The sequence below is a fragment of the Pithys albifrons genome, chromosome 2 (genome assembly GCF_047495875.1).
Source record: "Pithys albifrons albifrons isolate INPA30051 chromosome 2, PitAlb_v1, whole genome shotgun sequence".
Classification (NCBI taxonomy): domain Eukaryota; kingdom Metazoa; phylum Chordata; class Aves; order Passeriformes; family Thamnophilidae; genus Pithys; species Pithys albifrons.
Window position 1 is genome coordinate 75,011,884 of NC_092459.1, and position 21,465 is coordinate 75,033,348.

Below are 21,465 nucleotides of genomic sequence, written 5' to 3' on the forward strand. Positions count from 1 at the left end.
TAGGGAGGAGAAAATACACAGGAAATTATGGAGGACTAAAATTATGTAAAACACAAAACAGGAAAGGGGATTTTAGCAGAAAATAATGTTGTTACAATGTAACAATGTACAATGTAAGTTCAAGGGGACAGTCTTGGGAAAGGTACAGTGATCTTCAAAAAAGGACTTGATAATATTTACTGTATATTATGGCTTAACTCTGATGGGCAGCTAATCCCCATGCAGCCACTTGCTTACTCACTTTCCTCCTCCAGTAGGATGGCAGAGAGAATTAGAAAAGTAAAAGAAAAACTCATGAGCTGAGGTAGAGACAGTTCAATAGGTAAAACAAAAGCTATGTGCTCAAGCAAAGCAAAACAAGGAAATCAGCACTTCCCACAGGCAGGCAGGTGTTCAGTCATCTCAGGGCTCCATCATGCATAACGGTGACTTGAGAAGACAAATGTTGTAACTTTGAATGTACTCCCTTCTTCCTCCTTTCCCCCTTTACTGTTGGGCATGACACCACATGGACATAAGGTCTGGAATGTCCCTTGGGTTGCTGAGGTCAGCTGTCTAAGCTGCATCCCCTCTCAACTTCTTGTATATCCCAGCCTACCTGATGGCAGGGCAGTGTGAGAGGCAGTGTAAGCACTGCTTGGCAGCAACTAAAACATCCCTGTGCTATACAATGGTCACAAACCCAACAGAGTCCTTAACAAGCTACGATGAAGAAAATTGCCTTTATCCTGCCAAAATCCATACACATATATAAACCATAACACCTTGCAATAAAATTGAAAAGCTCCGTGACATCAAGAGATGTGGAGTCACAAAAGCAATGAAAACACATACACAGCATTCACAGAATCAGAGAATATTCTGAGTTGGAAGGGACCCGCACAGCTCATGGGGTCTAACTCCTGGTCCTGCACAGGATGGCCTCAAGAGTCACACCATGTGCTTGAGAGTGTTGTCCAAACACTTCTTGAACTCTGTCAGGCTTGGTGCTATGACCACTTCCCTGGGCAGCCTGTTCCAGTGCCCAATCACACTCTGGGTAAAGAACATTTTCTTAATATTTAACCTAAACCTCCTCTAACACAACTTCAGGCCATTCCCTTGGGTCCTGTCACTGGTCATGAGAGAGAAGATATCAGTCCCTGTCCCTCCACTGCCCCTTACAAGGAAGTTGTAAACTGCAGTGAGGTCTGCCCTCAGCCTCCTTTTCTGCAGGTTGAACAAAACTAGTGACCTCAGCCACTCCTTGCACGGCTTCCCCTCAAGGCCCTTCATCATCTTCATAGCCCTCCTCTGGACACTCTCCAATAGCTTAATATCTTTCTTATATTGTGGTGCCCAAAACTGCACACAATATTGAAGGTAAGGCCGCACCAGTGCAGAGCAGAGCTAGACAATCCCCTCCCTTGAGTGGGTAGTGATGCTTTGCTTGATGTCCCAGGACATGGTTGACCCTCCTGGCTGCCAGGGCACTGCTGACTCATATTCAACTTGACGTCGACCAGGACCCTCAGGTCCCTTTCCTGGCATTGCTCTCCAGCATTCAACTCCCCAGCCTGCACGTACATCCAAGGTTGTCTCATCGCAGGTGCAGAATCTGGAACTTTCTCTCATTTGCCCAGTTCTCTGATTTTTCTCGGTCTCTCTGCCTTTGAGGGAGTCAACAGCTCCTTCCAATTTTATATCATCTGCAAACTTGCTTTGTATTCCTTCAAGTCCTTTGTCCAAGTAATTTATGGCTACTTAAAGCAAATGAATACCATAATAACTGTACACTTGTCTTGTTAAATTCAGTGAGTATCTGACACCCAATGCAGTGCCAGAGTAGGGCTCAGCAACAGATACAGGATGGCTCTGAGACCCAAGCAATGCCCAATACAGCTAAATTTGAAAAGAAATGACTTCCCAAGAGTATGCTTGGTACATATATTTGGTGTAGCCATACCTCTGTGATGCTGGGATGTGCAAGAGGGAGGCTGTACACCTCTGTACATCCTGCACCTGGGGCAGAATAATCCTGAGCATCAGTACAGGTTGAGGGCTGACCTACCGGACAATAGCTCTGAGAAGATGGATCTGGGGGTCCTGGTGGACAACAAGCTGTCCATGAGCCAGCAGTGTGCCCCTGTGGCTAAGACCAGCGGAATCCTGGGATGCCTTAGTAAAAGCACTGCCAGCAGGTCAAGGTATGTGATCTTGCCCCTCTACCCAGCCCTGGTGAGGCCGCTTCTGGAGTAGTGTCCAATTCTGAGCTCCTTAGTACAAGAGAGACGTGGAGATCCTGGAGTGGGTCCAGTGGAGGGCAACAAAGTTTATTAAGGTACTGGAGCACTTCACCAGGAAAGGTTGAGGGAGTTGAGTCTGTTCAGCCTTGAGAAGAGACAATTGAGATGGGCATCAATGGATGGAAGGAATAATAAGGAAGGAATGCCCCCACTAAAGTGGGAATGCCAAGAAGATGGAGCCAGGCTCTTCGTGGTGATGCCAATCACGAGGACAAGGGCAATGGTCAGGAACTGATGTACAGGAAGTCCACCTGAGGATGAGGAAGAACTTGTGGGGGTGACTGCACACTTGAATAGATTGGCCAGAGAGGTTGTAAAGTCTCCCTCACCGAAGATACACAAGAATCACCTGGATGCAAACCTATGCCATGAGCTCTGGGATGACCCTTCTTGAGCAGGGCAGTTGGACCAGATGACTCACAGTGGTCCCTTTCAATCTGATGGTTTCTGCAACTCCTCTTCCCTCCGAACTCAGCGCCGATGCCCCGCAGACCCGAGCCCGGGCAGGCTGAGCCCACCGCGCGAGCAGGACCAGGAGCTGGAGGACCTTCGTTCTCCGGGGCTGTGCGTGCGAACAGCCCTGCCCGCACCGCCGCTCCCGCCGCCAACTCCAGAGCCGGTCCCGCCTGCCGTACGCTCCTTCCCCAGGGCGGCGGGGCTGCCCGCGGCCCGCCCCCGGCGGGGAGGGGCCGGCGCCACGGCCGCTTTCCGCCGCTGTATGGGACGGGGGGAGCGGGATGTGGCGGCCGCAGCCCCGGGCGGGCGGCGCGGGGCGGCGCTCAGGTGAGCTGGGGGACGCGGCGGGCGCAGGTGAGCGGCGCGGTCCGAAGGACCCGCGGGAGCGGCGGGGCGGGAGGGGACGGGGAACGGCGGGGCGGGAGGGGAGCTCCAGCGCAGCCCGGGGGCGGGCAGAGGGCGTGGGGGACCCCCAGGTGGGGCCGGCAGCGCTTCTCCCCCGCTGGAGGGACCAGGAGGTTCGAGTGGACGCTGCCCTCGGGCTGGGAGAGTCGGCAGCTCCGGGGAGTCCTGATGAGTATGCGGGGAATTTAGTTGTGTGGGTGTTTGTTCTTGTTCTTGTTTTTTGTTTTTTTGTTTGGGTTTTTCCTCCTTTGTTTTTCTCCTGATCTTTAATTTCACAGTCTGAAAGTTTCAGGAATTTTCAAACTTTTTTTTTAAGCCCCCGGTGATGTTGACGTTTGTTTCACACACAGCAACTGTAGTCTAAGAAACGGTCTTGCAGCTTTTAAATAACGTGTAACTATTGTTTTTTAAATAAAAAAAAACTCGATTTTCACTTTGGCCAGTGTGAAGGCAGCTATATTGATGCAAAGATGTGTGATTTATTTGTGTGATTTTTTTAACAACCAGCTGCAAAGAGGGAAGTAATGGTGCTCTCAGAAAAGTCAGCAACATAATATCTCCAATCTTGGCTCAAGGAAGAAAAAGGAAACTGCAATCCCCACAGAGACTCTGTGCATATATACTTATAAATAACTGAATTTTATAAGACCGTGACCTCTAATGTGAATCAACTGCTTTCCTCCTCCCTCAGAGCAGCAGCAATCAGCTGTCCCGAGCTAGGACTGCCTACCTTACCTACACTGGCGCTGGCAACCAGTGCCGAGGGGAATTCTGGACAAAAACACTTCACCTTTCCCAGGACAGCTGGGAAAGAAAGGTGTATGGCTCACTGTGTGTGTCTGCTATCTTTTGGGTCTTTTGGGGTATTTGGTTCTCTGAGCTCTGTTAGTCCACCAAGACAGCAAATGCTTCAGTCTTTCTTGCCAACGGTTTAACAGAAAACAGCTTGGTCGTGTTTTGGTAATCCATGTCATTGTGTACAAGTGCTTGAGTAACTTCTTGCTATGGTTTTGAGTAGCAGTTTAAGAGTTCTGCTGTGAAGTGCTTTTATAATAAAGGCTTTCACAAAATACACTGCAGAAGGTATATTAGGAAGTTCTGCTGGTAATTAAAAGTAAATGAGTTTTCAGAGAAGTGAGTGAAGTACACTGGGATGCATTATTTCTGGTTTTGTCCTTTCTTATTTGTTCATTTACATGCTAATTTGCATTTGACCTTACAGTAACTCCTGAAAATGGGAGAATTTCTACTTTATTAAACTTTTCTTGGTGTTTAAATACTAAAGTCCCTTTAATTATGCTGTATGGGTATTCCCCCTTGTTGCTGAAGTTGATTCCTTCTAGGAAGGCATTAACAGTGGTTTTCCAGTTGAAGCTACAGTGCATTTTTTTACTACTGATAGGACTTTTAGGCCCTTATGAAGCTGAAAAGTAAGGGTGTTTAAATATTTGATTATAAAGGAAAAAAAAGGTGAGTTTTGAGGTTTGTGGTTACTTAAATATTGTAATCGTGGCTAGTCAAAGCAATGTACGTCAACCCTCAAATGCTTATGCACAGTGTTTTGTACACTTCAGATTAGGACCGTGTCCAGTTATGTCTTTTTTTCTTCCTAGTGATTGATACTGTCAGAGTTATAATTTTTTTTTGTAGCTCTTTGGGACTGGACACTGCAAATGACATGTTCTCATATGCAATAGTGATAATTACAGTGCAGCAGCACTCTAAGCAGTGGTCAGAGGCAAGTATTGTATTGCCACTGGCTTCCTCCCTCTTTAAATTTAGATAACTAATCCCTTGTTCTAGTCAGTAAAGTGAAGTCAAAACTTTGGGCCTAAGCTGCTGCTGCTGCAGTTGTAGTAGGGCTGTGTAAGAAAAGAGGATTTATTAGTACCAGGATAAATTAATTGTAATGAACAGGAGGACAGAAAGCACTGCAAACAATGTTTTGTACTGACAAAAGCAAAAACCCTAAAGGTTAATTCTGACTTTGTTCACAAATTAGGCACACTCGGCTAGGCTTTTTTTGCTCGCCGTAGCTTGGACCTTTGACAACTACTGGACCACCTGACCTTTCAAGTGAGATTTACTCCAGTGCATGACACCTGACAAGTGCTCCTTGGGAGAGAGGACGTTTCCCTGCTCCCCCCCCCCCCCGCCATTTTAGTACTGTGTTTCTTTAAGCAAACTGTCTTTCTAATTGAGCATAGACAGGCTGTGACCTTTTCTGCTTTTGGCTATAATGCATATTAACAATGCCTGTGGAAAGGGAGTTTCTTCCTTTGGAGTATTGGCCTCCAAGGTGAACAGAAAGGAACCTGCAGAGTTGCCATAGTGATTTCCAAGTTCATCCTTAACATCCTCTGTCTTTTTCCAGAAAGCAGTCCTTTCATGCTGTGTCACTTAGATTAGAATTGAACCCAGGATATGTTGTAATACTATTCAATATTCTTGAAGGAAAACTGCTGCAAAACCCTTATGTATTTGAAATGAATGTGCCCTTTGTAAATCAGCAGTCACACAAGATAAAACTTGGCCCTCTGGCACTGAACAAAAGCTGCTGTGCCTACATTAAGCATAGTAGTATCCTAATTTGGAGGTGTTTCCTTAATTCTGTGTAATGTTAACATTATTTAACACTCCATTTAATTTTCTTTTTTCTTCTCCTTTAGCATACGGGCATGGATTCCATTAACAGCTCCTCTGAAAAGTGCTTTCAGGGAGAAATGTTTCTTTTTCAAGCCTGCTAGCTACTGCTGCTGTGGGAGCTGAGATTTGCTGTGGACATACTTTGTTTGTTAAACATGAGTCTTCTGTATGGAAATTGAATTAGCAATTGACATGGAGTTACTTCCCTATTTATTGATGCTGAGAATTTGAAGTGGCTTAATGAGTAATCTGAAGTCTGCAGGCAGAGGGGTGAGATCATGTGCTTCCCTCAAGTAGGGTTTCTTTGTTCAGTGTGATTCCTTTGGGACATGCAGAGTTTGGATTTTGCCTCCTTTTTGTACGAACTGTAAAATGCTGCTTGCTCTCTTTCAGTCCCTCCATCTTACAGCCATGTTTCCTTCCAGAACAGCTCATGTTGTCTCAGTGTGATAAATTTCTAATTGGAACTTTGCTGTCTAATGAGTATGATCGATGGCACTTTCTCTCCTTTCTCAAGCCCTCCTCCCTTCCCCTCTTGCTGCCTTACAAATAGATGTGTTAGTTGTGTGACCCTAGTGTCAGTGTAAATTGCCTAGTTCTTCTCCTATTTTTGCCCTCTGTCACTCTCTTTATTTGCAACAGTGGCAAGTGTAGAAAAACCCAACTAAATTAGATTTTACCTTGAAAAGTAAATATTTACCGCATAAACAGCTCTGTAGTCAGAATTAGGGATGGAAAGTTGAAAATGAATTTTCTTAGTAGCTCCTTTAGTTTCAAAGTTGTATGCATTTCCTGTATTTATGGATTGAATGAAACAGCAACCAGGTCAGAAGTACTTTAGAAGTTTGCCAAACACACTGTAATGTGCGTACAGATTACAAAGTCCTGGAAAAGAGCTCTGTAGGAAGAGTGGCTCCTCGAAACTAAGAGCAGAATAAATGTCATGTGTGTGAACTTTCCTTGTTCTCTGCCATGGCTGAAGAGTGGGATATTTGGAGGGGTTTAGTGTGCTCTTGTTGATAGGAATGTCTTTTAGTAGGGAAACTTTGAGGCAACCTGTGGAGTGAAAAGTCAAGAGACTGGTAGTATTGCAAAGCTGAATAAGAATGGAAGGGTTAGTATATGTGGAGAGTCAGGAACTGGAAGTTGATATAATTAGATCTGTGGAATTGTTTTGCAAGTCTCTTGATTTGTGTAAGGTGAGACATGTGGCATTCATGTAGCTTTCCAGGACCTTGCTTAATTGCGAATAATCACAATAATAATGGAAAATTAGAATCAAATGACAGTGATGTTTTGAATGTGTCTGTAGATAATGAAGTTTGTCAATGTCTTTGTGACTTTGCTGATTAATGGGGTGAGCAGCATAGTCCCTAGCTCATCTCATCCCTCTGACAGCACTTTGAGTTTAAATCACCAGTCAGGTTTTTTGGTCTGAAAAATGTTTTAAACATTGAAGGAAACCTTTCTTAGGATCTTTTTGTTTTGTTTTTGAAAGCCATAAAGTCTCCAGAGAGCTTGGGAAGGGGAGGAATAGTTTTTTCATGCTAATAAACTGGTTTTGTGCTGTTTTAGTGGGATACTTACAGTATTTTGTTACCAATCTTTAATGGTATGTTGGTAAGCATCCTTTCCATTGACATACCATCCTAGTCTTATTGGTTACCACTACTGAAGATAATGCAGGCAGCTGGAATGGTACTGGGAGAGACCACTTGCAAGGCCAAATGCTTATAGCCACAGGCTTTTCCATTATGCTATGGCTATCCAGTTCTTGTGATCTGGTTGTTCCCCTTCCCACACACATAAATGTTTTACTTCAGAGAGTCACTGTGGTGTTCCAAGTAGGAAACATCACTGAGGCTGTTCAGTGTGGTAAATCCAGGCAGCCTCAGCTCCATAAAATATCTGACTTTGTGTTGCAAAGGCTAAGCTGATTGTATCAAATTAGTTTTCCCCTCTTATTGGAGAGTAGGGATTTGGGGATAAGACCTTTCCATTCTCTGTTAGGATTTTGGACAAGAATGGTAACTGAGGTAGGAATGAGCTTGAATTTCATTGCGCTGGTCTAAGTTCCAGGTGCTTCCTGTTGCTAATGGCCCATGGAGACCGAAGTGATGAAGGGGGCTGGCTGTTCCCATTCAGTGAGTAGTGCACTAACCTGTCAGTATTTGCACTAATAGCTCAGGCTGAACTCTGGCTGTTTTACATTCCCAACTCTCCTCTTGCAGAGCCATAGGCACATCATTCTTGGGAGAGTGTAACAAACACCAGCTGAGTTTGGTGATGTTTTATACTTCTGTAGTAAGGTTTCCTTAATATTATACATCTTTTGGGTTGCTGTGCCCCACTGGGAGTGATGCAGATAGGGTGCTGATGTCTGTGTGTCAGCAGTGGTGTGGAGTCTCAGGAGTGTGGGATGCTCCTGGACACCCTGGATGGTCCCACTGCAGTGGGGCAGCACTCTTTAGGCAGGGCGCTATGTTGAAACATTGCCCCCATCCTGCCAGTGCCCTTGTTTAGGAGAGCAGTACATTTTTATTTGCTTAAAGCAGTGAAAATCTCAAGGAGAGCTTCATGGAAATTGTGTGAGAAGGGCCTGGTCACTGTTGCCTTGCATGCAGGACCAGAGCAGCTGATCCTCTGTATGGTTTTAATCCCAATCTAGTTAATAATCAACAGGTATTGTTTCCCTTTTCCCTGGGGAACCTGAACCTGGTCATGGTGAGACAGCTGCTGTAGAGTTCCCATGCTTGTGGCCTGCTGGGGTCTCTTACAGACTCAGTTACCTCTGAGTGGTGCGTCAGAGCTGGAGGTCTGCTTCCTGTGAGAATGAAGACAAGGGAAAATTCAGTTTTGCCAGGGGTTCTCAGGTTACTTTAGGGTAAGAAAAGATCAGCTTCTACTTCTTTCTTTGTATGCAGTAAGCATTAGCCATAGGGTATTTGTTCTTCTAACAGATTGAGAATTTTCCCGTTATGGTGCCAGCTTTTCCCAATGACAGAATTTTCCATGGGGTCATCTGTTCTAGAGTCAAGTTAGGAACCATTTCATGTTAGCTAAGGAAGTGTTTTCTGCCCATATTGAATATAGTTACACTGTGTTGTTTTTCAGAAGTGGCATTTGTTACAACTCTTTTTTTCTTGTATGAGGTAGGATTGGGAACTAGTAGCTGGTGTTGCTGTTTTGGGAAGAACAATCCGTAAAAGTGTTGGTTGTTCCTTATGAAAAGTGGTGGCTTGCCCTGTTCTTCAGGCCTTCTCTTTATCCTTTAGAGTGCATTTAGTAAGGTTGTCCATCTTTGTGTTGAAGAGGCTGTGTATATTCATGCTATTCACTTTCTGAATTAATTTCGTATAATTTTAAATTAATTTAGCTTTTTTATGACTAGTGATGGTGTGTAGCAACCCTTATGCTGTGTTTCTGTAGAGTCTGGTATGGCACTGGATTTCTTCCTGAGAGTCCAGACTTTGTAGGGGTGACAGTGTGTGTGTGTATCTCTTGAGGTCTGAGGTGATTGATGAATGCATCCTGAAGGACCAGAGAACCACCTGTGGAATGTGGATGCCTTGTAACCAGTAGAATCTCTCCATGTATGTTAGGTGAACTACTGACCAATAGTGTACTGGCATGTTATATACAGGAGTAGATAAAAGTGAAGCTGTTACTAAAAATAAAGTCCTTTGTCTTCGGTGAAGCCTTCTGATCACACTGCAACCTGAGTTGTCTCTGCATCCTCTGAGTGCTGCTAAGCTAACCTACTTTACCCAGACAAAGGGTAACCCCAATAAGACCTTTCTTCTGAATCTGAATGCACATATACTTCTTACTTTAATGCTTTGCGTGCTGCCCTTAGTGAAACTCTGTGTGCTTTGCCTAAGCATCAAGTTGGAAGTCTAGGCATTTAGTGTGGCCTTAGCAAGTTTAAGTTGGCTGTGGTTTTACTGCTGAGAGGCCAATATGACTGTTCAGTGCAAGCCATGAGAAGTACATGGGGTTGCTATCTTTATTCTAGGTCACTTAGGAATAACTGTTCTACATGTTAGCTGTCTAAAAGTGATCTCTAATGACTTAAAAATCATAATATAAAATAAGAGGATTTTTTAAAAGGAGGATTACAATGCAGGGAGCAAGTCGGGAATAATACTTGTAGTAATAATAATCAAAATCAAACAGACCAGGTGAAGACAGTGCAGAGGACATAAGGAACTCTGAGTAGCAGCCTGTATGTGTATTTTGAGCACCAACATTGCTAAGTAGTGGAAGAAGAACAAGAGCAACCTGAGAAATCCCTCAGATTTAAATCAAACCAAGAAAGAGAAGAGGAGATATAGAAATAGTTAATTCAGTTATGCAGAACATACACACCTCTGGCACATTTGTGGCTGCCTGATACAGCTTTGTGGTGGAGTATTCAAGTTTTACTTTTTCCCTGCTCATGTCATAGTCAGACTTTATGGATTGGATAGGGTAGCAGCACTATTCCCTGGGCAGAGACAGTCTTCCTCGATGCCTTGCTAGGAAATTTGTGTGAGAGCCAGGTTTTGTTGCAGCTGTTCAGACGTGATATTAGATTTTTTTTGTGTATGTAATACCCTTGGCACCATTTAAGGGATTATGTTTTTGAAAGGCAAGCATCTTCAGAGAGTTACAGTCTCACAGATGGCTCCATCTTGTCCTCCAGTTGGCAAGCAGCCTAGGAAAGGTATCAAAATAATTTTTACTGTAGTAAACCGAATAATGCCTTGAGAGAAATGCTCTCCAATATTTGTTACAGCCAATAAAAAAGCCTCAGTAATAAAGATTTTGTGAAATAACTGCAGTAGACCAAAGTGACACTTAAGTGATGCTCATGAGCATCATTTAATCACCAGCTAACTACTGCAGGCCTGCTGCTGTGGAACAATTGTAGTTTCTATGTTATGCCTTTCGGTGTCTGCCTTGCTTAAGGCCCTGACCATCACCAAAGCTTGTGATTTCTGTGTCTGTGTTTGGATGATGGATGCTTACATGCTGTTTGAGAACTTATTTATTTCTAGTACTGAAGTTTATTCTTAATTTTATTCATAGAAAGTCAGTTGTTTTCAGCTTCCAGGATGTGATGGAACTATTGATTGCTAATTTAATTGTTACTCCTTTGTGGAGGTAAATCAAGTAAGTTGCTGTCTTGCAAGGCTGGATGCATCCTCACAGATGAAACTTTGATCTTTTGTGTGTCTATAGTTAACTAGTGCAATACTGAAATCCTGAGATATATATTTAAATCATAGAGGTATAATAGGATAGTTTGGGTTGGAGGGAACCTCAGATAGGCTCTGGTCCAGTTCCATGTTCAATGCAGGACTGACTCTGAAGGTGTGTCAGGTTGTTACGGCTTTGTACTGTTGGGCCTTGAAAAGGTCAAAGGACAGTGCAGCCTGCTCCATTTCTTGGCTGCCCTCAGGAGGCAAAAGGTTTTCTTAGTATCCATGTGGAACCCTTCTTATTTTAAATTATGGCTGCTTCTTTCTTGTCTTGTCCTTGTGCACTGCTGTGTATGGATTGCTGTCATCCTCACTACTGGTATGTAGCATCTTCAGAGAGTTGTTACTAGTAGAGAGTAATTAGAGGGTCACTTCTAACATCTTTAGAAATCTTAGAGTAGCACACTTGGCATTCTTTGATTTACTTTCCTTTCTATGGCATAAAATAGCACTGTACTTAATGAAATTTACCATTGCTGCAAATATATCTTTATACCCAAAGAGGGCATTCTAACCTTAAAGATGTTCTTAGTTCTGCCTTCATGGCTTTCTCTGGTACAAAGTCCTTGCTTATTTCTCAGACTTTAAGGTAATTTAAGTTTAAGACATTTCATATGTTCTTGTTCAATAAAGCGCTATGACACTTTTATTGTAGAGAAATGAAAATCCATGTGTCTTCTCAATGTATCTCACAGTTTTATTGTCACCTCTTTGTTTTTGTACAGCTAATCATGAAAGGTGTTCCTGATCACAGAGGACTGGCAAGAGAGGATGCTTTCTATGTTGTGAAACTTTTGCTAGTGTGTTCAAAATATTGTGAATTTTCCTTTGCCCCTAGACAGGAGAAAAGTTAAAAGGTTTCCAGCATTAAGGTAGCACTGTTACCCTCAGGAATTAAAGGAGTCTGTCAGTTAACTACTTATGTCTATGGACTATCTCAGTGGACCTACTCAACACAGATATTTTATAAATTCCAGTCTGTGGATTGCTACAGACTTGTTTAGATTTGGACTACAAAAGTGTAGGAGGACAAAAGTTGTCACAGACATTTCAAGAGCCATCTAAATATGGTGTATGTATTTGTTTCAAATTTCTGGTGAAAATGTAAGTTAAACCTCAAGTTTCCAGTAAAAATTCCCTGGACAGGATAGCATTATTGCAGAATATGCCTTGGGGGGACCTGCAACTCCAGGGTCTGATAGTTTGGATAATATAAAGATAAAATTCCCTCTAAATGCTGCTTTTAAATCTCCAATCTTTTTCATGAAGACAAGAGTTTTAGAGGTATAAAGCCTTAGGTATATTCTGACAGTAAAAATACTTATTTTCTAACTGTCTTTCAGGGGTCCTGTGTTAGTTCTTTGTTCTGTCTTGGGCATGCTTTGCGACTCAGGTAAATTGTGTAGCTTCTCCCATGACCTGCATTAACCCCAAAGCAATGCCTCAGACTCCTGCTCTACCTTGGACCTGATGAGATCTAATGTCTGAAAATGCATTGCTTTCCTTGATAGGAACCTACAGCAGTTCTGCCTGTTACCTCTTAATAATAATACTTGTCAGGTGTAAACCTGAAAGAAGCAGGGAAAGAAATCCACAGCTGCTGCTTACTATGCTTGTAGTGCCCAGGTACTTATCCTACACACCTGGAAGGGGTAGGCAGATGTGAGCTACCATGCACAGGACCCTGCTACTCCTGGATTCAGAATTCATGTTTTCTAAAGCAAATAATACATTAAAAAAAGTATTGGAGGTAATGAGTTAACTATCTGTTCTGGAGAACAATTTGAATGACACTCAGAGGTTTCTTCTGCCAAGCTTTTTGTTACTGAAGCACATCCGTTTAGGTGTGTGTGTTCAATGTCTTATGGTACAATCTGCACCTTTTTTTATCCACTTAAAATGCTAAGCTGAATCTGGAATATGCTGACCTGAAAAACTGTTTCATTGGCTTATTCTTTTAATACAGAGAATATTTTTGAAAGGCCAGTCTGATTTTTGTGTTTACTTCTCATTATTTTTTTAACTTGAAAGTATTTTGCTTAAGCCTGTTTCACCACAGTATCACACAGAGTCCTTGGCACCCAAAAAGCATCTGCAAGCTATCTCTCATAAGGGTACAATTTCTTTGAAGGTTAATACTGTACTTTAATTTACTTGGGTAACAAAAGCAGACAGGCAAGATTCGGTGAAAGGTGGCAGATCCTGTGACTTTGTACTTAGGTAGTAGTACTTTAGTGAATTACAAATAGCATGTGACAGAAATATATTTAAAAAACTTATGGCAAAAGTTCGTGCTTTTGATGAGCAAAATAGACATATGTTAATAAGTGAAGTGTAGCCTGTATGATTAGGTAATATATGTAAGTCCAGGGAGACTGTCAGAGTAAATTGTGGCAGGTAATTGTCTTGATTTCCTAGACATGAATAGTAGTGATTTACAGTCATGGGAAAGAAACTTTTTCAAGAGTGTTTTCATTGAGATGGTCTCAAAGGGGATGAATGGAGTCAGTGTGCCTTTAGAGTGAGGTTTGGTTTAGATCGTCATACAAACTCTTGTGTGTACTGTGAAAGAGGTAAAAGGAGCCCTGAGAACTGGCTGAAGCCCTTGTAGCTAAAGGGCTGAGCACCTGGAGAGAATTGATGAAATCAGTGCACAAAGCTGAAGTGGGGTTGGGCTCCTTTTAAATTCACCTGGAGAAGCCTAGAAACTTCTGAGCCCTGCTAATGGGAAGTGTGAAGTAGGAAGGCTCTCCACCTAGGAATGGATGGGGTGGTCTGAGGAGCTAAAGAGCTTGGAGGCTCAATATCAGGAGGATTTTTGGAGGTAGGTGGAGACGTGTTTGTTAGCTGTTGTGAGCAGAATACTGATAAGGGGGCTGGGGGGAGGCTTGTGCGTGTCAGGGTCATGACAAAAAGGGTAAGCTGGAAAGGACCAGGAAGGAGGTATTGAGGAATGATATTGGGAAAGAGGGTATCTCTCTGCGGCTTTGAACACTTTTTGGGAGCTTTGTGAATGGTTATCACTCTAGACTCTGAAGTATGACCCATGTAGAATTTGGTCAAGAATCCAGAGCAGCAAGTGGAATGATTTTGGGATCAACTCTCTTTTTCACTTACTCTTAGAGAAATGAGCACTTGGTTTGAGAGAGGTAACTGGGGAGTGAGGATTGAAATGCAGTGGAAGCTGGTGTAAAAGAAGGCAGGGTTTGATTGGAGCAGCAAAAAATATGTGCAGTGTTGGTATCAGAGAGTTGGGATGGAGACAAAAATGAGTAAATGACAGCCAAAGTAAATTTTTTTGTGTTGGTGATGTGCTCCCTCAGTCTAGAGTCTGGCCAGCTGCTGCTTGACTGTATCCCCTGATCCTTGTTTGCTTCTAGTGGGCATGGCTTTTGCATGTGCATGAACATGCTTTGGTCCTGTTGAGTCTTCGTTCTCTGGTCATGGTATGAGTAGCATATTGGATAACTTTCAACTCCTGCCTGGAGCTGAGTAGGCAGTTGCTTGGCTGTCATTGTTCTTGCAGGATCTGGTGATGTGGGTTGGAAGCACCAGGTTTGTCCTCTCATGCCAGGGCACTTAGCTGGGAAGGAATGGACAGCTAGCTGTCTAATGCTGGTGTGTGCCTTCGTTGGGGTGTTCTTATTCTCTGCCTTGACTGCTGTTGTCGCTCTGTGCTGCCACATCTGCTAAATTCTGTAATTCATTGCCATGGCCTTCTAGAGAGAAAATATTCTCTCCTGGAATGTTAATTTTTAAAAAAAATTAAAGGTATCTGACTTGCTCTAGGCAGAGTGACTTCTGTCCCACTGTATTTAGAAGGAGCTGTGATTTCTGCTAGAAGAGAGGTGTTCCTGCATGTGGTTAGTGTTCTGCTACAGTTGCAGCAATATCTGCTGCAGTACTTCTTCTGTAGCTTGTTCATAGATAATCTCAGAATTTTCTGATCTACTTTTTTCCTCCATACTAGATGAAAAGAATATAGTTAATGTCTTCACTTTTGTGTTCTCAGGCCTAATAAAACAAACTTCCAGCTTTTGTTTTGTCTGTCTACAGCCTTGGGTGAGGGTTGTAAAGGTCAAGCCACATTATCATTGAAGGTCTCAAAAGGGATATTGTGTGCCTTTCCTGCTTAGCAGTGGAGGTGTCCAAGGGGAACTGCGCTCTGCTTGCTGGAGCACAAAGGTTGACCCCTCATGGGTTATAACATCTGCCTGAATACAAAAATTTTGTTGGAGCATAAAGAGTTGCAGGGCTTCATGTGAAGCCCTGAGACTTTCTTCTCAGGGGAGCAGGACGAGGGACCAGCATCACTTTTTTGCCTTCCTCCTAGCTACAGATTGGCCTTGTGTCCTGTGTGTTGCTGTAACTGTAGTTTGTGTACACACTTGGCTTTTGCCATAGCTTGTATTTAAGCTGCAACCTGAGGTGCTGTGCTTTCTGTGGGAAGTTAATGCTCAGGTTTCCTGATGTCTGGAGCTCTATTCCATCTCCACTGTGGCCTAGACAAGCACGGACATTGTATCTGACAGTCTGTCTGGGGTTAAAAAGTGAATGTCTTTCTGCAAGCAAGGGAGGGGCATTTGTCCTGGGATTTTCATATCAAATTGTAAAACGAAAAGCATTCTGACTCCTCACCCTTGGCAACATAGGAACTGCCACATTGTTTTATTTTCATTATATGTGATCACTACTGAGCTGTTAAGAGAAAATTACTTTCTATTTCAGTAAGCTCAATTCTGATTTCAGACTGACTGTGCATCAGATGCTTAATTTGGAGCTCACTGTCTTGGTGAAATTAAAAATTCAAATCTCCAAGCTGGAGCACTCAAACTGTGCTTGAATTAGAAATTGACTGCTGTCAATGTGCTCTCACACTTCACTTTTTTTTTTTTTAAATTCCTCCCTCCCCTCTCCCCTGATGAGTTTTATATTAGTCTTGCTGTAGATGATCTGACTGAGCAGAAGTAGTGGGAATCCATGCTGTCACTCTGTAGACAGAGTGATGAAAGAGAAGTGTGTTGTGTTAAATAGACCATTCTTGAAAAGGACTGCTGTGTACTAATTTCATAGTTTCATGCGTGTTTGGTGAAATGCTTTTATGGGCTATGACTGGAAACCCATTAAGTGTTGTTTGCAAATTAATTTATGACCTAAGCAAACTTCCATTTCTATGCAATGCTCCTGCTCCCATATTTCTGTATAACACTTAAAGCTCTTATCAGATCTTGACTGAAAGAACAGGGTGTTCTCTACACTTTAGACATTTGCATGGACTGCCTTGACATAAATTTGCATTGAAACTGAGAACAAAAGGGTTTTTCTCAAGGAAAAGAACAATAAACTACATACAAACATACATACAACTTCAGCTCTTGAAATAGGTATTTATTTTTCAGTTGTCAATATTCTTTGTAGGCTTGCAACTTTGTGTGTCCATCTGCCTCTTCAAAAAGTAGATAAATTATTTTCAATTATTGAATTATAAGTTTAAAGAATTATACTTACAAATTTGGAAAAAAATGGGCTGGATATTTGTGGGGAAGTGTCGTCTGTTACTGACTGCGCTAAAGGCACCCAGTGCTGGTACTGATTTGTTTTTTCAGACCTACTTGTGTTCTCCCCAGAGTGTTTTGTTGTCCTTCAGGTGGTCGACAGGATGGATTGCTGAGCTGGGTGGAGGGGAAGTGGTGGCTGGGGAGCCTGAGAACTGTAACATTAGGCAGCTGGTTATGTGATTTTGGCAGTTCCAGCTAGCCAAGGGATATCAGTGTGTTGGGTGAAATACAAAGTGAGTTGTGTAAGGAGGTGTGGAGTCATTTGGGTTGAGGCTCATCAACCACAGATGAGTTTGGGAAGTGAGATGTAATAACAGCTGGAGAACGAGAAGTGTGAAGAGTGTCTGTAATAGGATTACACTGAAATGTATTGCAAAGGTCCTGGGCTTCGCTGATTTTTTTTTTTTCCCTTTGGCTTGGGATTTCAGTAACAGTAGTTGACTGCATGAGAACAAAAACCAGCAAAAGTGTTTTCTGGTTTTTGGGGGTTTTGATAGTGTCATGTTTTCCTATGTTATTGAATCATCACAGGTGGCCCTTTGACCACTCTTTTTAGACCAAGAAAATCACTTTCCTTGTAATGTTCAGTGGAGAAGTTGAGTGGTGTAATGCACTTAAGAAAAAGCCTGCTTTTGTGCAGAGTCAGTGCACTACTGAATACTGTTAGGTGCAGATGTGTTTTATAGTCTTTGTAGTTTCGAACACAAGTATGATATGTAATTAAATAAGGGGCTGTTTCTCTTACTCCCTTGACTAAATAGGTGATTGTTACTGATGGGCATATTAGTATCACCTGATATGACTAATTCTAGAGAGATGTGCTGCAATTTCATCAAATAGCTTAAAAGGAGTTACTGCATTAAGAAGATAAGTGGCTCAGTTGTAACAAATCAATGATGCAGGTGATGGGAGTGTGCAAATAAAAACACAGTAATTTAAACACTGTCTAAAGAAGAGCAGTCTAACTTCTACAATGCACAACTCTTTGAAGTGTTTTTTAATGAAGAGTAGAAACTGTCATGCATTTAATGACTTCAGAGAATATTTTATTTGTGATGTCTTGGAAATTTAACAGTTGAATATTTGAACCCAGACTGTGACCTTAAAAGTCATGGAAACCCTTGGTGAGAAAATAATTTGTATCGTTATATCAAATACAATGTAGCTCAGCCATCACTGGCCTTCTATAGGTACAGTTTAGAAAATGGCAGATAAACCAGTAGTTAACATTTGGTAAGTAGGATGAAAAAGCTAAATGAGACTGTTTCATTGTAAGAGTTATGAAAATCTTTATTCAAAAGTAACTTTTTTTGAAAGCTTGCTTCTGCAAAGAGAGGGTGCTTGTTTGTTTTAGCATAGTCTGTGTTGAGTCAGTGCTGTTTTATTTTGAATATTTGGTGGTATCCTTGAAATTCATCAAGTGAGTCAAAACAGTAATGGTTATTGTCATGTCAGATTGATTAATCCCTCGGAATGGTTCATTTTTGTTCTGGTAGGTTAAACATTTTTGTGTGTGTCTGTAAATAATAAATGTTTTCATCTCACTTACTTTGTTTGTGTACAGTTTGATGCAGGTGTTTAAGGCTTCCTTAACAGAAGCAGCACTACAGAAATCGCTTGGAGCAGTGCTTTGATAGTTGACTTTGAATATGACCAAGTATCTTTTCCTCCACACCACAGGTACCACCCACAAATGCTTTGAAGGTGATTTTTTTATTCTAATAAAAATCATCTGTGTGTAATATAGGTGTATTCAGATACTTGAGCTATCTCTAAAACTGTGCATAGAATTTCTCACTTTCAGGAAGGATTTAATGAGCTTGTAAGCATTTTGCATTATGTGCTTAGAGCAGGAGCGAGGAAGTGATTGCTTCAGAGTTTCTGTACTGATCTACAAAATTCTAGTGGACTTTACAAAAATGTAAGGTAGTTACACCTTTCAGTCTACAGATGCTACAGGAGAATCTGATCAAAATAACTGAACTGCCACTTCTGTGGCTGAAAACAAGGACTGATGATCTAAAATAGATTACGTGATTGGTGCCCTTTAGTGTCAGGCTGGGTACAAGAGAATGTGCTCTTTTCACCAGTGGGAAATAGTCTTTGGCTTCACCTCTCCCTCTTTCATCTCACTGGTGCAACTGAGATGTGAACAACATTGCTTTACAGCAGTAGGCTATTTTCTTTTTCCCTCTGCTCTGGGTCTGAACCATTAGTTTTTATGAAATATTGGTCATCAGGAAAGATTGCTGTGGTGAAACAGTTGTTATGATTATTTCTGGGCTTTCATAATTTGAAATACTTTGCACATATCTGCCATTAGAATATATGATGCATCATCTTCTAAGATTGTAAAACATTTTTAAAAAGTTGGTTTGTAATATTACAATTGAAAGGCTCTTCCATTTGGCACTTAATTCTTTTTCCAAACATGAGTCTCATACAATGCATGCATGGCACAGTATAATGTAGGATTTTAAAATTACCTTCTCTTGTTTCCATTCTGATAGTCTTGTAGTTAATTGCCAGCAGTTATTTGATGTTCTTGAAATTGAGGGAATTATAGGAAGGATTTGAGGCTTGTCTTTTTTTAACAAGCTATCTGAATTGCTTCAGTGTAGTTTTTGTATCTGATGTGCAGCCAAAGAAAGCTATGGTTGGAAGGCTATGCAGAGAAAGACAGTCTCTGTAACTAAATTTTAGATATGTGATGATAAACAACTGAAATTATTCTAACTTTGAGAAAAGGGACATGGTGGAAGGGTAAACAGTGCCCAAACAGTACACCCAAAGCCATAGTAACGTCCTGGCTGGGTTTTATGATGGCTAAGGGCACTGTGACTGTTCTCTAGCTGGAGCTGCTGATCACGCTATGACTGCTGCCTTCTCCATTATCCTTTGGGGGAAGATGTGAGTGTCAGTGTTGGTCCCAGCTCTGTCCACTCTGCCTTGCACTCAGAGGCAGCTACACCAGAGTGAAGGACCTGCAGCTTTCTTCTGTGAGACTCGTGGCTTGGACTATAATCATGAGTATAATTTAGGCAGTGGACTGCTCTGGTATCCAAGTGAGTGCCTTGTGCTGTTGGACTCACCAGGAGACACACCTGAAGTCCAAAAAAGAGCTGAATGCCAAATGTGTCTAGAGGGCTCCCTGCAAATGTGAGGACTGCAGAGATATGTGGGGTTTTGTGTGAGCTTGTTGAGGATACTGGAATTGTACTTCTTTGGCTCTAATAATACTTAGAATTACATCCAGTTCACTTGGTGTGAATATCTAACACTTTGGCCAATTTAAACCCTATTTACATTAGCTTAGTTTAAGTTTAATGTTTAAAGAGCTGTAATTATCTGTCTGCTTTAGAAATTCATAGTGATTTAGTGAGATTAACTTTAAACTGATTTTAATTAAACCGGGGAACCTTTTACATTTTTCAGATGCGACCTGTGACTTGCCTTTTTAAATGGTGTTGAAGTATATGCAGTCTTAGGATGACTTTTTTCTGCATGACTGATTTCTTCAGTCAAATTTAGACTGTTTTCTATATAAACTAAAAGAATTAAATTCTAAAAAACTTTTTGTTCCCGTGCTCCAAGAGCAGTTCCTGTTTGTTAAGACTTCTATTAAATTACTCACAGTACAGCATTTCACTGTGTTTTTATAGTAGACAGTCTGATAGACTCTGACCTTTTTTATGTCTGATTTCTGTGATGCTTTTTTCCTCAGACAAAAGAGAATTTAAGAGACAGCTGGGATATTCTAATAGATGGTGATAGGAAGCAGAAAGCAGAAGCTTAACTGTAGTCCCATGGTGAGATGTGCCACTATTGTAGTATATAGAAAATGTATAAATTGCTTTTGTTGAAGGTTATTTGGAGAGAATGTAATGAATGTTGGGGAAATTCTCCTGGGAAGTTTCAGGCCTAATGCTTAAATTCTTGTATAGCATCATTGTACTGAGGTGTGTATGAGACCTGTGTTAGGAGCTGCTGAGGAGTTTAGATTATGAGCACATCTATGAATGTAAAAATTGACAACAGGTTGTGATGAGAGATGAACACTAAATGTAAAGAAAAAAATCTGAAACTTGTGGTTTTGGAAGAGCTCTGTGTGGATGATAGGGATATTTCTAATACTTGAGACTCTGGCAATTGATTTTGTTTCAGTGAGTAGAGGGCAGCTAATAATGGGCATAATTCAGCTAGTTACCAGATCTCCTTGAAGGGTGATTCAAGCAAATCGGTCCAGTCAATGTGTTTTCATGTTACAAAATGGGTGATAATGCAGAGCTTGTATTCCCACTGATTGTGTGCAGGACAGACAAATGGAATACCTTTTAACTTACAGTAAATCCATGAAAAACTGGAAGTTGTCATGTGTGATCTTTCACCCATGATATATATAGAAGTATACAGAAAGGACATCACATTCTGATGTCCCACTTTTAATCTTCACTGTAGTATTTGGGGTTTTTTTTGTTCTTTGTTTGTTTGTTTTCTATTCTCTGCAAACAGCAAATTTATCTTTATATAAGTAAGGTCTATGTGGGGAAATAGTTATTGAGCAAAGACTCTTCCGTAATGATTTTAATACTTCAGTAATGCTATGAAGCATTAGTTTTCTGGGACTGATGGTTCTGCATGCAAAACTTCTCCTTTAACTTTACATTTTGGACAATTGGTGGTACCATAAATCTTAATGACAACTTCTACAGTATCTCATTAGACCAACATCTGCAACCACAGGGTGTTACAGAATTGCATCTGCTCTGGAAACAGGATCTGAACCACTTGCTACTCATACCATTAAAGTGTGGATATAGACACAAGAAACTGAATGCAAGCAACAACAGGTTATGAACAAATTTTCATTTT

At 41.6% G+C, this 21,465-nt stretch overlaps 1 protein-coding gene across 4 annotated transcripts in view; it reads left to right on the forward strand.

The window, feature by feature from the left end:
* The window catches only part of DISC1 (DISC1 scaffold protein), a 214,490-nt gene that overhangs the window by 17,881 nt on the left and 175,144 nt on the right, over window positions 1–21,465 (forward strand). For 2 of the 4 annotated variants that reach the window (XM_071549546.1, XM_071549547.1), the window contains exon 1: window positions 2,987–3,068. The exons of 1 other annotated variant lie outside the window; for it this stretch is intronic. In XM_071549546.1, coding sequence (XP_071405647.1) covers window positions 3,023–3,068 — 46 coding nt within the window. In that variant the 5' untranslated portion in view covers window positions 2,987–3,022. Of the gene's footprint in view, window positions 1–2,986; window positions 3,069–3,294; window positions 3,340–21,465 lie in introns of those variants that run through there. One more of the 4 variants, XM_071549548.1, reaches the window with a different exon arrangement.